This window comes from Pelobates fuscus, chromosome 4, assembly GCF_036172605.1.
Source record: "Pelobates fuscus isolate aPelFus1 chromosome 4, aPelFus1.pri, whole genome shotgun sequence".
Classification (NCBI taxonomy): Eukaryota; Metazoa; Chordata; class Amphibia; order Anura; family Pelobatidae; genus Pelobates; species Pelobates fuscus.
This window is the reverse complement of record NC_086320.1, coordinates 24,947,949-24,964,434: the sequence shown is the minus strand read 5'-3', so window position 1 is coordinate 24,964,434 and position 16,486 is coordinate 24,947,949. Positions and strand designations below refer to the sequence as shown.

General features: G+C 37.9%; 1 protein-coding gene across 2 annotated transcripts in view; it reads right to left on the bottom strand.

Moving 5' to 3' along the window:
• Positions 1-16,486, bottom strand: part of COL22A1 (collagen type XXII alpha 1 chain) — a 321,826-nt gene that overhangs the window by 99,271 nt on the left and 206,069 nt on the right. For both annotated transcript variants that reach the window (XM_063451032.1, XM_063451033.1), the window contains exons 29-33: positions 14,824-14,868; positions 8,842-8,904; positions 7,063-7,116; positions 4,453-4,494; positions 3,597-3,629 (exon numbers count right to left, since the gene is read on the bottom strand). In XM_063451032.1, coding sequence (XP_063307102.1) covers positions 3,597-3,629; positions 4,453-4,494; positions 7,063-7,116; positions 8,842-8,904; positions 14,824-14,868 — 237 coding nt within the window. The remainder of the gene's footprint in view (positions 1-3,596; positions 3,630-4,452; positions 4,495-7,062; positions 7,117-8,841; positions 8,905-14,823; positions 14,869-16,486) is intronic.

The following is a 16,486-nucleotide window of genomic DNA, read 5'->3' as shown; positions in this document are numbered from 1 at the left end:
TGTAAATTGAAGGTCTCTATCAGATAGAATGATGGTTGGTACACAATGCAACGTGAATATCTGTTTATAAAATAACATAGCTGCCTGTTTGGTTGCGGGTGTTTCTTTTGCTGTTAGAAAAGAGACTATTTTGGTTAGTCTGTCAACCACTGCCATTATAATGGTATGACTTTGGAAAGCAGGCAATTTCACAATGAAGTCTACAGTGATCTGTGGCCAGGGACGGGAAGGACTGGGAACAAGTTGCACTAATCCAGCTGGATGAGTAAGGGGATATGTAGACCAGGATTTCCCTCAATCTTGCTCATTTCTGCATGGAACACCACCAAAATGATTGTTGTACCAAGTCATAGACCTGTCTCTGGCCTCTATGAATCAACATCAAGGAATCATGGCACTGGTACAAGACTTCAGTTTTGTCTGCTTCCGCAACATATAGTACGTTCTTGGTTTGTATGTTTGCAGTAGGAATGGGCACCGCAGTCTCTTGTGATCTTGTTCACAACATCTATGGATTTTTTTTCTATAGAAGAGAATGGGTTTCCATAAAATGTCCTTTGTGTAAAATTGTTTTAGGTGGGTTGACTGAAGAATCGACTCGACAGTGTAATTGTGACAAAGTGTCAGCTTACATTTTTTTTTAAACTGGAAGGTAAGTGATGTGAAAAAAGTCCACCTTGCTTGTCTTTAACAAAGTCTTCGTGCTGATCTGAGATATTCAAGGATACGGTGATCACCATAGATAGTTATAGGATTGTAGATGCCTTACAGAAACTGTCTCCATTCTTCCAAGGCCTGTTTACTAGCTAGGAGTTCTTTATCACCAATGTCATAATTAACTTAAACAGCACTTAATCCCTTGGAATAAAAGGCAACTGGATATAGATGGTAGTTGGTCTAACCTCTCTGTGACAGTATGACTCTTGTGGCTACTTCTGAGGCACCAACCTCTACGTAATAGTGTTTTGAAGAATCACTGTCACTGCTCCTTCCTATGTATTCTCCAAGTAAACAAGTCTTGTTAGTGGACCACTTAGATATGATGTCAAATTCATTTCACTCTTGAAACAGACCTTACTTACTCAAAGAGGACTGTGCATAGCAAAGAGCAGTGCAATATAAATGGATTACAAACCAGATATTGTTGCTCCTGCACTAATACCATCAGTGAGAAGGGGTAATAGCTTGTGGACAACCTTCTTACATGAAGCTTAGAGACTTGGATGAACATAATGTGCAATGAGAAGAAAATACAGACGAAGCAGGAATGATGTGTAAGGTTTAGACTATATTTGTACATATAGACTATATTTGTACATCACACAACTCAACAGTAGACTTGAATATTTGTTTTCAGGCTGAACTGCAATTCAAATTAAATGGAAACACTGGATTCCTGCTCTGGAGAAAAGATAATGTCTCAATCCACGAGAAATAAGAGGTAAATGGAATCTGTATTAAAGTAACATGACGATAGGATTACAATGAAGGAAAGAATCAATCCGACGCATTTCATGCCTGTGGCGGAACCCACCTCGCCACTGGACATTGGAGGGGCCTGGCTGCCTGCCTCTTACCTGCTGACTATGGCCCCTGGAAAATTGGTACACTTAAAGATTTATATTTGGGCATATTGTACTGTATATTGCTGCTACTGGCCCTTTTAACAGCATCTATGGACACATTGGGACTTTTGGGACTACTGTCCCTTTAAGACTGTGAAGCATGTTCTAGTGTGCTGCCTGTAATATTGTATATGTATTCATGTGTTAAGTTTAGCCTGGGTGATATGTATGCAGCATTCATCTGATTGTTCGGTAGAATCACTCCATTCATTATATTGAGTGAAACTACCGAACAACCAGACCACCCAGGAATAAGTGTGCCTCCAATTACAGTTTGCAACAATGTTGCAAACGGGTAATTGGCAATCAGTGTAATGTAGTCTTTGTCCTCTGGGTGGCCGCCATTCGGGAAACAAACACGTGGCGGCGGCCATCTTAAACTACCGAACAGCGGTGTTTTGCCGTCGAGTGTCTGGAACTAAAATCGGACACTTGACTAGGCAAACACCGCTGAGACCTCCATACTTCCAGAAATTCGTATGGAAACTACCGAATGACCCGCCGTTCGGTAGAAAGAACCCCATAAACAAGGGAATTCATTCAAACCCTCTCCAGGCTCTATAACACAGGCAATTCGCCTGTTTTCATTCCCTTGTTTGTGACCGACCGCAGGGCCAAAATGCATGGAACTGTTTTCGGATACTTTACCCATGCGGTCGGTCAAATCTTTGGAACCCCATATCTCACGAACCATTCATCCGAATGACTTGAATTTTGGATATGTTGTCCCCCTGAATAAGGGCTATCCAGTGATGCTGGATTTAAAGGTGTACCCCCTGTTTTTGGGGTACATCCAGGAATTGGGGAAAAGTGTGTACTGTATAATTGGGTTAAGTGGTAATCTAAGGGGAGGAAATGTGTGGGAGGTACATCCATGTGATTGGTCAATATCATCCTCCCCCTGGGAGTGTCCTGTATGTACCTGTTTGTGAATAAAAGCCAGGCTGGATGAGCCAGTCGAGAGTTCCTGTTTTACCCTCAAAGTGATGTGTCGTCTCATTATTGGGGGGAAGGATTAATTGAGTGCTGTTCCAGTTGACTGCTAGGAGTACAAGCCTATTCGTATGGTTCCTATTCAATGGTCTACAGCATTCATATGCTTGGGAGAATTTAAAAGGTTTCTCGGATTCGGTGATTGTGGTGTCTGCCAGAGTGCTTGGAGTCCTCAGGAAGCACTAGGAGCATCCATTAACGGAGGTACTCAGTCGGGGTGCCAGGTGATCCGTTACAATGCCCACTACTAAAGTCAAAATAGTCGAATTGGAAAAAACTAAAAGTCAGCTAAGCTTTTAGTTCAGCTACACTGGATTTAAATTAGAATTCTCACTTTAGTAAATAACCCTGACATAATCTAAACATGCTACACTTGGGATGGTGGATCCCAAGCTTCTGGCACAAACTGTGGCTGGGGAGAGAGGTGAAACTATACCAGTAGACCAAAGACACTGATTCCCAATGCAGGTCAATAGATTGATATGCAGACTACGTTGAAGGATCAGTTTTACGTAAGCAGAAAATGAATTGTCATTTATTATCATATAGTTCATTTTCGTTTTGGCTGTCCGTTAAAACTTTTGCAAAAAAACTCTGTTAGTAACTGAAGATATGGAATCATATTAAAACAATGAATAATTCTGAATGATGGAGCCACAGTGATGTTTTTAACAAGTTGATGACAATATGGCGTTTCTGCACTTCATCTTCCAAACCAGTCAGCTCCAGTTTAATTTAATTGTTTGTTTACCCCTTGCCTCATTGCAGCTCATTAAATACTGTAAGGATTGTCTTATTGAACAGCAAAGACATCAGCATGTAAAGAATCAGTAATGTATCGTCATGGCAACTGACGTCCAGGTTGCATCTGGTACAGATCATCCAGATTTTCAAGCAACCTTGCATTTGATTATTTAGTATATGAGTCAGATCTTGGATTATTACATAGAATATTACATACTTCTTCAAGTTACTTACAGGGGTTCCAGGCTCTGCAACCACAGTCTCCACCTAGCAAGAAACAAAGCATTATTTTTAGACAATACAATAACAATTCTGTAAGGCAGAGGTTGGCAAGCGGTAGAGACCCCTATATTGTAATACTGCAACTTCCTTGATACATGCTTTACATTCTAAAGGCTGCCAAAGCATTATGGTAGCTGTACTTCAACATCGGGGTAACTACTTTTTCTCCAACCTTGTGATATAGAATACACTGGATGAGATTTGTGTAATGTAATAAAATCTTAGTTAGTGTGTTATTCAGAAGAGGATAATTCACAAATGTTGCCCAACATTAATCGTGATAAGACAAAAATCACACATTTGTATTTTTTCACGAAAAAAAATGTCGTTTTGGACATTTAGATAGTCCTGTAAGATGTCAGGGATCTCACTGGACACTTATGGGAAGCTTTCTCAGTTAATGATGGATTCTAATAGTAACCAGTAATTGGTTGCAATGTTTTTGGAATGGCCACTAGAACCAAATGTTTCTTGTGACTACCTGTCACTTTCTCAACCAGTAAACCAACAAATGACTGTTGCGGATGTTCACTGACCTTCCTACACCATTATCACTGACAGAAGTCTTTACATGGATGTTTTAATTTCCTTGATCCACACATTTTAGTTTATATATTTTTTTTGTCACTTTGTCACATCAGTCTAGTTTCTATATTTTGGATGGGGCATCTTCATTGTGCCACATACGTTTCTATGTGATATATTTTTTTATGGACATGTATTTAGTTACATTAAATATAACATATTTGAATAATTATATTAATCAGAGTTTAGGATGAAGTTTATTTTAGCCTGACATGTTACTTACATTTCCTGGAGTTCCAGGTGGGCCGGGTAATCCAAAGTCACCCTGAATGATGAAGCAAAGCATGTCAATAGTTAAACACGTGTAAGCATTTAGAAAACACAATGTCCATCATTAATGCAATAGATCAGCATAGTTCAAGGCAGAGAGATCCAGATGAAAGATTAGAACAATTTGCACCACCTACACTACTCTGACCATTCTATAATCTATCTAAAAAATATATTTGTTTTTGATGTTAATGCAGAGATCTCAAAGTATCAGTTTGCTGGCAATTTTCAATGTTAGGAATACAAATATGAATAACTAACACTAACATGTTTCTCTGTCCAATGCACATCCTCCCCCCTCCTCCCCATGATGTAAAGGGTTAAAAAAAAACTCTATTTACTTACCTGATGCAGCACTTGGTATTTGCTGCTCGGTCTCACTCTACCTCTTACGACATTAGTCAATGGGGGACCTAATGTGCTGCAGGTCCATTAGTCTCATTCCCTCTCTCCACCCACCCCTCCTGTACCTTTGGACTCTGTGTAGAGTGGCTGAGCGCTACCTGGTCTGACAGGAAGGGCTCTCTCAGTGAGCACTTCCTGTCAGACCGCAGTGTTCGCCCATGCTACACACAGGGAGCGGCAGGAATATGTTTCTGTGACTTCATACTCCTCTTTACCGTTGATTTGGATAGAGCCAGGAGGTTAAGTGGTTGTTCATGTATGAAACACAAGGTGTACCCATAAAGAGGATAGGAGTTGCAACTGTGGCATCACAGGAGATGGAATGGCGATGATGTGATATAGTCTCCTGTATTTTGGTCCCAACGTCTTGCTAGGACAAGACAACTTTAAGTGCTTTGTGAACAATGACACTTTTTGTCCGACTTGTTAGACTTTTGTTTGCATAATGTTTGTATTTGTTTTGTGACTCTTTCAGAATCGTTATTGCACAATGAAATTATCTATAGAGGTTACTGGTGAATTGTTCCACTGACGGCATTGACCATGTAATGGGTTGATCAGGAAGTATTACTGGATGATAACCATAACTAACATGGAAAAAAGAACTATGAGGTTAACTGTGCATGTGAAAATTATAAGTAAATTCTGCTGCAGTCCATACATCATTCCAATCGTTCTGTAGATGTGTAATGTAACAATACAGGTATTGTACAGGTGTCTGGTTGGTTTATTCGGTTAGACCATTTGTCTGTGGGTGGAAGGCAGTGGATAGATGGATCTGGATTTGCAGAAGGTCACAGAACTATTTTCAAAATCTAGATGTAAAATGAAGGCCTCTATCAGATAGAATGATGTTTGGTACACAATGCAACTTGAATATATGTTTATAAAATAACATAGCTGCCTGTTTGGCTGTGGGTGTTTCTTTTGCTGTTAGAAAATGGACCATTTTGGTTAGCCTGTCAACCACCGCAATTATAATGGTATGACTTTGGAAAGCAGGCAATTTCACAATGGAGTCTACAGTGTAGGAAGAGGTTGTACTAATCAAGCTGGATGAGTAAGGGGATATGTAGACCAGGATTTTTCATAATCTTGCTCATCTTTCTGCATGGAACACCACCAAAATGATTGTTGTACCAAGTGGCTACTTCTGAGGCACCAACCTCTATGTAATAGTGTTTTGAAGAATCAGGTAGGGTAAGGATTGGTGTGTTTGTGAATCGATGCTTACATTCGTCAAATTCCCTTTGGATATATTTGGACCATCAGAACGTGGTATGACTCTTAGTGAGAGCTGTCAATAGGTAACCCCCTTGTGAAAAATCACAGAAGAACTTTCTATAGAAGTTGGCAAATCCAAGAAATCATTATATTGTTTTTTTTATTTATAGGTGTAGTCGAATTTGTGACAACTTTACACGAATCCGTCTCAAAGTATCCAGAAGTCAGGATGTAACCCTAAAATTTAATTTGGGTTGTCTGAAAGATGCATTTTTCCAGCTTTACATGTAGATTATATTGATGTAGTCTGTCAAGAACCGTATACACATGACCATAAGTCTCTATAATTGGGGAGAATATCAGAATATTATCCAGATACATAACCACTTGGTCAAGCAAGTCCCTGAAGATGTCATTGACAAAATGATGGAAAGTGGCATGGGAGTTACACAGTCCAAAAGGCAAGATACTCAAAATGACCACGGGAAAAAATGTGCCAGTAAAGCAACAAGGGAGCCGAGGTAAGCCATGACAGGGGATATTGATTGATAATATAAAGTTAGGGTATATTTACCCCAATGACGGTGGGACATGATGTTTATAAAATACAGGGATCTGAGCCCCCCCCCCAGTAACAGCTGGTTTGGGAATTTTAACCTACACTATCTATGCCCTATGTTGGTGCAATTCAAAGAAGCAGTTTCCATCAGATAGGCTGCTTGTCAATGTATCCAATTTTGGATAAATAAAGAAATTTCCCGGAATATTCAAGTTACCGGGTACAAATTTAGTGCTTAGTGAATATATAGCTATGGGTGTAAAATGCTTTTCTAACTATAGCTTTAATTTTTCATTTCAGATAATCCTACTATGATAAATCAGACTAAATATACAGTTAATGTATCCTCTTCAAGAAGAACAAAATAACACATACCTTAATTCCCTTTTCTCCTTTAAATCCAGACTGTCCAATATCTCCCTTTTCTCCCTGTAATTGAAAATAAATATTTATAAATATCTTTATAGATATCTGTCTATCATGTTTCCATGGCTTTCAGAAGGTTTTTAATTTTTTAAATTCTTTTAATGTTTTCATTTAAGACTAAACAATCCTGGCCATACAAAACAAAAGGAGAAGGATGTAAAAGAACACACGAAAGATGTGAGGATATTTTACTGGCCCGGTGAGTTAAGTTCCACTGATTAGAATACGACTTCCAAACTAAAACAAAGTGGAAGAAGAGTTGAAAACACCAAACCAAGAGGAACAGACTAACATTACTTGAGAAACAGAGTGGGGAGAGGAGTCACATAAAGAGGACACATATGGAAGTTGAACAGGATGGTATAATAAGGAAATTATAGTATGTACTGAGACCCAAACTTTCTGATACTGTACTCCTAACTGAGATGTACCCAAATCCTGGCCAACCTGTATCACTAGCTTGGGTCATGATACTGGATTCTCCACATGGTGACAATGCCGAACATGGTCAGCTAGGGTCATAATACTGTATTCTCCACATGGTGACAATGCCGAACATGTTCAGCTAGGGTCATAATACTGGATTCTCCACATGGTGACAATGCCGAACATGTTCAGCTAGGGTCATGATACTGGATTCTCCACATGGTGACAATGCCGAACATGGTCAGCTAGGGTCATAATACTGGATTCTCCACATGGTGACAATGCCGAACATGTTCAGCTAGGGTCATAATACTGGATTCTCCACATGGTGACAATGCCGAACATGTTCAGCTAGGGTCATAATACTGGATTCTCCACATGGTGACAATGCCGAACATGTTCAGCTAGGGTCATGATACTGGATTCTCCACATGGTGACAATGCGGAACATGTTCAGCTAGGGCCATGATACTGGATTCTCCACATGGTGCCAAGAAATTAGATGATTGGGACAAAAGATGATTGATGGCTGCTGGCTAGGGAACATAATTAAATATTGATTTTTTTCACAGGTCAAGTAAGAATTGTGCAATAGAGGTAAAAAAAACAGGAGCAGTACAAAATAAAATCTATATTTATATATTATATATTTACTAAACATATCAATATAGATTTTGTCTACTGCTCCTCCTGTTTTTCCTGCTATTGGTTATTTTTAATTTACCGGTACTTGATCTGTCAACCACAGAGCAGGAAAATGCTCCTCTAAGTGTACTGTAAAATATACACATAATATTATAATATATTCCTTAGATTATAAACTCATGGGCTATCTAATGAAGCACTTTGTATAAAACAGTTTTGATAGCTATATCTCAGCCCATGGGCAAGGTCCTCTTTACCATTTGTATTGGTCTGTGTATATTTTTCATTTTCCCCTAATTGTACAGCACTGCAGAAAATGTAATAAATAAATAAATGTATAAATAAATAAATATATTTTTCAGCACACCAATTGGCCCACTTTCACATCTTTTTTGTTCTCCTGGTTTGGTTCCCAAATTGGAGTCTCTGTTCTGGAATTCTGTTGAGCCGAACCAAAAGTCGGCTGAAATACAGGTGTCCTAAAAAGTTTTCTATTTTGAAAAAATGGTTTGACCAAGCCGCATATTATTGCCATTCACAAGTCTAGTACACACAGCATATTCAGAAACAGATAGACGTACACACACTTTACATTATTATCATTATTTTTATTTTTTTACATTTTAATAAACATGTCCCGGTTTCAAAGTCTCCTACCTGGTCTCCCTTATCCCCTTTAAGACCATCTGCACCAGACAACCCAGGTGGTCCTGCATCACCCTGAAAAGGAAGGCATCTCTTCATTATTTCTCACTTTGAATAAGTTATTAATGTAGAAAATGTACATGTGTCTGATGTCAGTTCAGTTGACCTCATCAGAAGTTCTAATTTTTTTTTCACATTACTTATCAAACCATGGTTTTGTCCATGCCAGCTACTTTGACACTTGTAGTCATTAGAATACTCTTTACATTTTCTCTGCTCGCTGATACAAAGGATCTCTTTAATTGCCTTAACTCCTCCAAGAAGACAAGAGTCCATGACATTTTCGATCATACTGGCTTATGCAACAGTGCCATGTCTTCCTTTTTTGGGGGAGGGGGCATTTTTAATTTTCACATTATAAACTATCATCTAGTTTTGTAGCCAACAGAAATTAGCTTATTATTGATCTTGCAGGGAGCAAACCTTATGTGGCAGTTTCTGCAGGTTACATTGAATAAGGCAACACTGTCTGAACATGTTACTTCTTTGCTGAGAAGTTTGGATAAACTGAGGGACTACTTTGGAAAATAATAGGTTACATTTAGAGCAGAGCAGAGCAATGCAGCTTTGCATCTGAGTTGCAAAAATTAACTTACAATTCAAAACGTCTCACTAAGCACCACAATCATTACTGTTATTTGATGTGCAAAGACAATGTCCCTTCAGTCTCAGAAATGTAAGCATTGTCATTTGTGAGAAACAGCACTGTTTATATTTGTCATTAAGGGTGCCTCTAGTGGCTGTAAATCAAACATCGACGAGAGGCACTTCACTGAAGACTAATTGAAAGGCTTCATGTTCAGTATTGGACGCTCTGAATTACTCTCTTCTAGTCTAGAGAAGCATTGGATTCACTTCTCCTCTACGAGAAGCATCCAGTTGACTGAGCACAATGATTGAAGCGAATGCTCAATGTAATTTGGGGGAAAAGGGTTTCAAGATGGAGCGTCATTGCTGGGGAAGCCTGAAAAAGTATGTTTTGGAAATGTGAAATTGTGATGTGTCTATGAGCTTATTTTCATATTTAGCATGCCACTCAGACTTTCAGAGCATATTTTAGATTTGCCCTAGAATAATGAGCAATGTAAGGGATGTAATAATTTTTTAATGAAGCAGAATATACAAGACTCTAATAGTTAATACCGAATTGTTTCTAAGGACATGTTTGGACTTTTTTTGCATGGGACAGTTAGACATTTCTTTAGATGGGAGATTTCCACTATTATGGATGCAAATAAGTTACAGTGATGTGTAATGAAAAAAAAATCTTAACTCAAGTCTTTTATCCACTGAAAAAACATTAGTAAAATAATTATCAACTACCACACATTCCTAAATGGTACAAATAGTATAATAAAGTGCTATAAATGTGCTATGAATTTTTGCTCCAAATCCACAAATTCAGAAGTATCCGAATTTCCATATTCCTACACAACTAAACAAACCGAAAAGAGTTGGGAGCAAATCTATCCTAAAATCTTTGGGTCCATTCATTTTGATACGGATAGAAAATTATTGACTTATTTATTAAGCAACGGAAACCATAACATTGAGAAAATGTCTTTTTTTCCCTTAATGTTCATCTTTCAGTTACTTAGTAGATAACTCCCTAATTTGGTATCCTTACATGGGATTGCCATAATTAAGGGTGCCAAATTAGGGAGCTCTTGTGTTTAGTACATAGCGGTCTAATTGGATACCCTTTAAAGGCAATCTCTCGCAAGGATACCATTAAGGAAAATACGTTCTAAATGCATAATGTGCACAACACATACATTCTATACACAAACAGCACATACATTTACTGTCAGTCTCTACCACTTCCACTGAAAGACTGTTCCATGTATCTACTATCCTTCGCATATCCCAGTTAGCCTGTATCACTTCCACTGGAAGGATGTGATTTTGAAAGGGTAGTCAATACCTGGAATGGCCTTCCAGTAGAAGTGGTAGAGCTAACATTGATATACAAAGGATTGTAGATACATGGAACAGAATACAGAATGTATGTGAGATAAAAAAAGTTGCAAATAAGGAAGCTATTTTCCAGCTGAAATATCAAAATGAAAAGTTTTTATATTTTTATTTTGATCGTTCAGGCAGCTGTTTAGTCGATAGCTCCCTAATATTTCCCTACTGTGAGATTACCATTTTAAGGATACCAAATAAGAGAGCTATCTACTAAACACAACAGCTCCCTAATTTGGTACCCTTAATTATAACTATTCCCAATAAGGGAACTATCTACTAAACACAACAGCTCCCTAATTTGGTACCCTTAATTATAAATATTCCCAATAAGGGAGCTATCTACTAAACACAACAGCTCCCTAATTTGGTACCCTTAATTATAACTATTCCCAATAAGGGAGCTATCTACTAAACACAACAGCTCCCTAATTTGGTACCCTTAATTATAACTATTCCAAATAAGAGAGCTATCTACTAAACACAACAGCTCCCTAATTTGGTACCCTTAATTATAACTATTCCAAATAAGAGAGCTATCTACTAAACACAACAGCTCCCTAATTTGGTACCCTTAATTATAACTATTCCAAATAAGAGAGCTATCTACTAAACACAACAGCTCCCTAATTTGGTACCCTTAATTATAACTATTCCCAATAAGGGAGCTATCTACTAAACAGAACAGCTCCCTAATTTGGTACCCTTAATTATAACTATTCCCAATAAGAGAGCTATCTACTAAACACAACAGCTCCCTAATTTGGTACCCTTAATTATAACTATTCCCAATAAGGGAGCTATCTACTAAACACAGCAGCTCCCTAATTTGGTACCCTGAATTATAACTATTCCCAATAAGGGAGCTATCTACTAAACACAGCAGCTCCCTAATTTGGTACCCTTAATTATAACTATTCCCAATAAGGGAACTATCTACTAAACACAACAGCTCCCTAATTTGGTATCCTTAATTATAACTATTCCCAATAAGGGAGCTATCTACTAAACAGAACAGCTCCCTAATTTGGTACCCTTAATTATAACTATTCCCAATAAGGGAGCTATCTACTAAACACAACAGCTCCCTAATTTGGTACCCTTAATTATAACTATTCCCAATAAGAGAGCTATCTACTAAACACAACAGCTCCCTAATTTGGTACCCTTAATTATAACTATTCCCAATAAGGGAGCTATCTACTAAACACAGCAGCTCCCTAATTTGGTACCCTTAATTATAACTATTCCCAATAAGGGAGCTATCTACTAAACAGAACAGCTCCCTAATTTGGTACCCTTAATTATAACTATTCCCAATAAGGGAGCTATCTACTAAACACAACAGCTCCCTAATTTGGTACCCTTAATTATAACTATTCCCAATAAGGGAGCTATCTACTAAACACAACAGCTCCCTAATTTGGTACCCTTAATTATAACTATTCCCAATAAGGGAGCTATCTACTAAACAGAACAGCTCCCTAATTTGGTACCCTTAATTATAACTATTCCCAATAAGAGAGCTATCTACTAAACACAACAGCTCCCTAATTTGGTACCCTTAATTATAACTATTCCCAATAAGGGAGCTATCTACTAAACACAACAGCTCCCTAATTTGGTACCCTTAATTATAACTATTCCAAATAAGAGAGCTATCTACTAAACACAACAGCTCCCTAATTTGGTACCCTTAATTATAACTATTCCCAATAAGAGAGCTATCTACTAAACACAACAGCTCCCTAATTTGGTACCCTTAATTATAACTATTCCAAATAAGAGAGCTATCTACTAAACACAACAGCTCCCTAATTTGGTACCCTTAATTATAACTATTCCCAATAAGAGAGCTATCTACTAAACACAACAGCTCCCTAATTTGGTACCCTTAATTATAACTATTCCCAATAAGGGAGCTATCTACTAAACACAACAGCTCCCTAATTTGGTACCCTTAATTATAACTATTCCCAATAAGAGAGCTATCTACTAAACACAACAGCTCCCTAATTTGGTACCCTTAATTATAACTATTCCCAATAAGAGAGCTATCTACTAAACACAACAGCTCCCTAATTTGGTACCCTTAATTATAACTATTCCCAATAAGAGAGCTATCTACTAAACACAACAGCTCCCTAATTTGGTACCCTTAATTATAACTATTCCCAATAAGAGAGCTATCTACTAAACACAACAGCTCCCTAATTTGGTATCCTTAATTATAACTATTCCCAATAAGGGAGCTATCTACTAAACACAACAGCTCCCTAATTTGGTACCCTTAATTATAACTATTCCCAATAAGAGAGCTATCTACTAAACACAACAGCTCCCTAATTTGGTACCCTTAATTATAACTATTCCCAATAAGAGAGCTATCTACTAAACACAATAGCTCCCTAATTTGGTACCCTTAATTATAACTATTCCCAATAAGAGAGCTATCTATTACGCAACCCAAAGGTGAACATTAAGAAAAGAAAGTCCTTTTCTCAATTTTGCTATTTCAGTTCTGTAGTAAACATAAGTCCCTAATTTGATACTTTTAATCCTGGAAATTCCACATAAAGATACCAAATTAGGGAGGGGGGGGAGGGGATTACTAATCAAGTTCAGTTGATTAGTAATCAACTGAAATAGCAAAAATATGTCAGAGTCCTTTCTTAAAGGGACACTCCAGGCACTTAGACCACTTCTGCCCATTGCAGTGGTCTGGGTGCCAACTCCCACTACCCTTAACCCGGCACGTGTAATTATTGCAGTTTTCATAAACTGCAATATTTATCTTGCAGGGTTAAGTCCTCATTCATAGAACACGAATAGTGTGTCATAACGACGCTGGATGTCCTCACGCTATGTGAGGACCTCCAGCGTCGCCGAAATCCCCATAGGAAAGCATTGAAAGTATTATCCAATGCTTTCCTATGGGAGGTCTAATGCGCGTGCGCGGCATTGCCTCGCATGCGCATTAGGTCTCTGCCGCCGGCTGCTGTCAGCGAGGGAGGAGCGTAGGCAGAGCCTGACCCAGCGCCGAGGGACATCGGCGCTGGATACAGGTAAGTCACTGAAGGAGTTTTAACCCCTTCAGCAACTTGGGATGGGAGGTGGGAGGGAGACGGGACCTGCAGTGCCAGGAAATCGGTTTGTTTTCCTGGCACTGGAGAGTCCCTTCCCTTTTGCTTTTTCAGTTGCTTGGTAGATACGTTTTTATTTGGTACCCTTAATTATGGAAATACCACATTAGTATACCAAATTAGGGAGCTATCTAGTAAACAGTTAAAAGATCAACATTAAGAAAGAAAAAGCTCTTTGATTAATTTTAATCTTTTAGGCAGGTGTTTAGTAGCTAGCTTCTTAACTTGGTACCCTTATGTGGGATTACTGATTTTAAGGATAGCAAATAAGGGTAAACCGTGCCCTAATTTGGTATCCTTTAGAATAACGGGACTAATAGTGCCTGAATTTTATTTCAGTTCCAAAATATTTAGGGATTCATTTTGTGTCGAATCATTCATTTCTGCATTTCGGAGGAACCGAAATTCGAAACTTTACTAATATAAAAAGTTTTTCTTTTGCACATCTCTAGTTAGTACTTACATCGATTATCTACATATACTATACTATGCGTACATTTTTCCTTATAAAGAACATGTTATTGTATTGAGTTACAAAGTAATCTTTCCCTCTCAGTTAGATACATCTAATCTAAGTACCGCACACACTCAAGGTATTCTGGTTACACCAATATATGTTACATACACATTAAGAGGATAGAAAATATTTGTAGATCTACAAAATTAAAACAAAGACAGCTGTTTTTGTACCAATGATTTAAATTAAGTCATCATAAGCATTAATGGAATGTTATGAAATACAGCATGTATTGAAAGATATGAGTACCTACATCTTTGTTTAAAAGAGACAGGTGGAGACTATAGGATACTCCCATTATGTTACCTTATCTCCAGGACGTCCAGACAGACCTCGCTCACCGGTTTCTCCCTGTATAAGAAAATAACAGTAATGAGTAACTTTACATTGGGCATCTGGTAACACTCCGATATGAAACAATAGCAGTCTTTGAGTCTTTTGGACCATGCAGTTGGGAAGACTTCTGATTTGGCATTGATTGTCGGCTGATTTCAGGATCCTTGCTTCATTAGAGTTTATCAGTGTAATATACCCTATCTGCTGAGTGAGGTCATAAATTATGGTGTTTCCTTCCCCTGTGGGAGTGCAGGTCTTTTTGGCAGCTATCCAGTCTTGATAAAGTCCCGTGGGCGGGACGAAAGGCGTAGACGCTGCTGCACTTTATTGCCGGACCCGCTGTGTTTTTGCTGTCTATTTTGTTTCTGCTTTTATTTTTACTTTATTTATTTATCTTATTTATTATTTTTTGTGAGTGAGAGTTCTCTATAGTATTTCACTTCTGACCCCTGGAAAGTGTGGACTTTCGTTTATATTGACTGCTGCTTCACCCATCCATACCGCGGTCTTTTTTGAAGACACCGACCACGGTATAAGTTTACAGCTCACTTATATCCTATCAGCTGTACCTGTGGGCGGTGTGCTTTTACTACACCGCTGTCTTTTTTGAAGATCCCGACCGCGGTGTATTATTCCATCTGCATCTGACGGATCCCCCTTTGGAGTGGGTTAGAGGTCCGCTGTTTAGAACTTCCACTCACCTATATATTTTTTATTTGTTTTTTTTGAGTGCTGATTTCCATACATATATACCTCGGTGGGGGACCCACACCGAGGCAAGGTACAATATTCTTTTATTTATATTTTATTTTTATTTATTTTGTGTTGTCTTTTTTGCTACATATTTTGTTACTTTTTAGGCAGCTATTAGACATTCCACTTCATACCATGTATCAATAATATATTTAATTTGTCTATTTTTGAGAACAGTGGGGTTATGTTTTTATTTTTGACTTGATTTATTTCATTTATATAAATGTCATATTAGTTTTACCTCAATAAATATATTATATATTTTCTAGAGTATCTATTTTGAGCGCACATGCTTATTTTTGACTTTTGAGCTAACACTCATTTCTAGATGCTTGTGAACGTATGTAGCTGCCAGTTTTAACATTTATTATCCATTACACCTTGTATCTATTTTCTTATTTATCAGTGTAATACCTTCTACAGACTCAAATATGCATGTATGATGTATCATTCCTTGTTCACTTGATCTGTGAGATTCTGGATGTATTGTATATCTCTCACTATGTAATTGACTTTGTGGAAGATTGTGTTTGTGTCCGTGTTTTGGGTGTGATAATTGTCTGGAGAAAGAGGTTTTTGCATGACTAGTGGAACAACTGTGGTCAGCGTGAGGAAATTCAGAAGCTATTTTTTGGTGATTGCTCAATGTATTGTCTTCTGAAATTACCAAACGCTCTTCCAAATTGATCAAAATGAGATTGTAACTGGAAACAATCTGAGTGTTTCTGTAATAGCCCTGAGAGTTTGTCAATTAGCTTGTGTTGTTAATTGTTAATGGTTAAAGAGAACCAGATGTTCATCCATTGGGGAGACAGAATACATACACACATACATGTATAAATAAACATTATTTAACAAAAAATAAAGCTCTATTAATCAT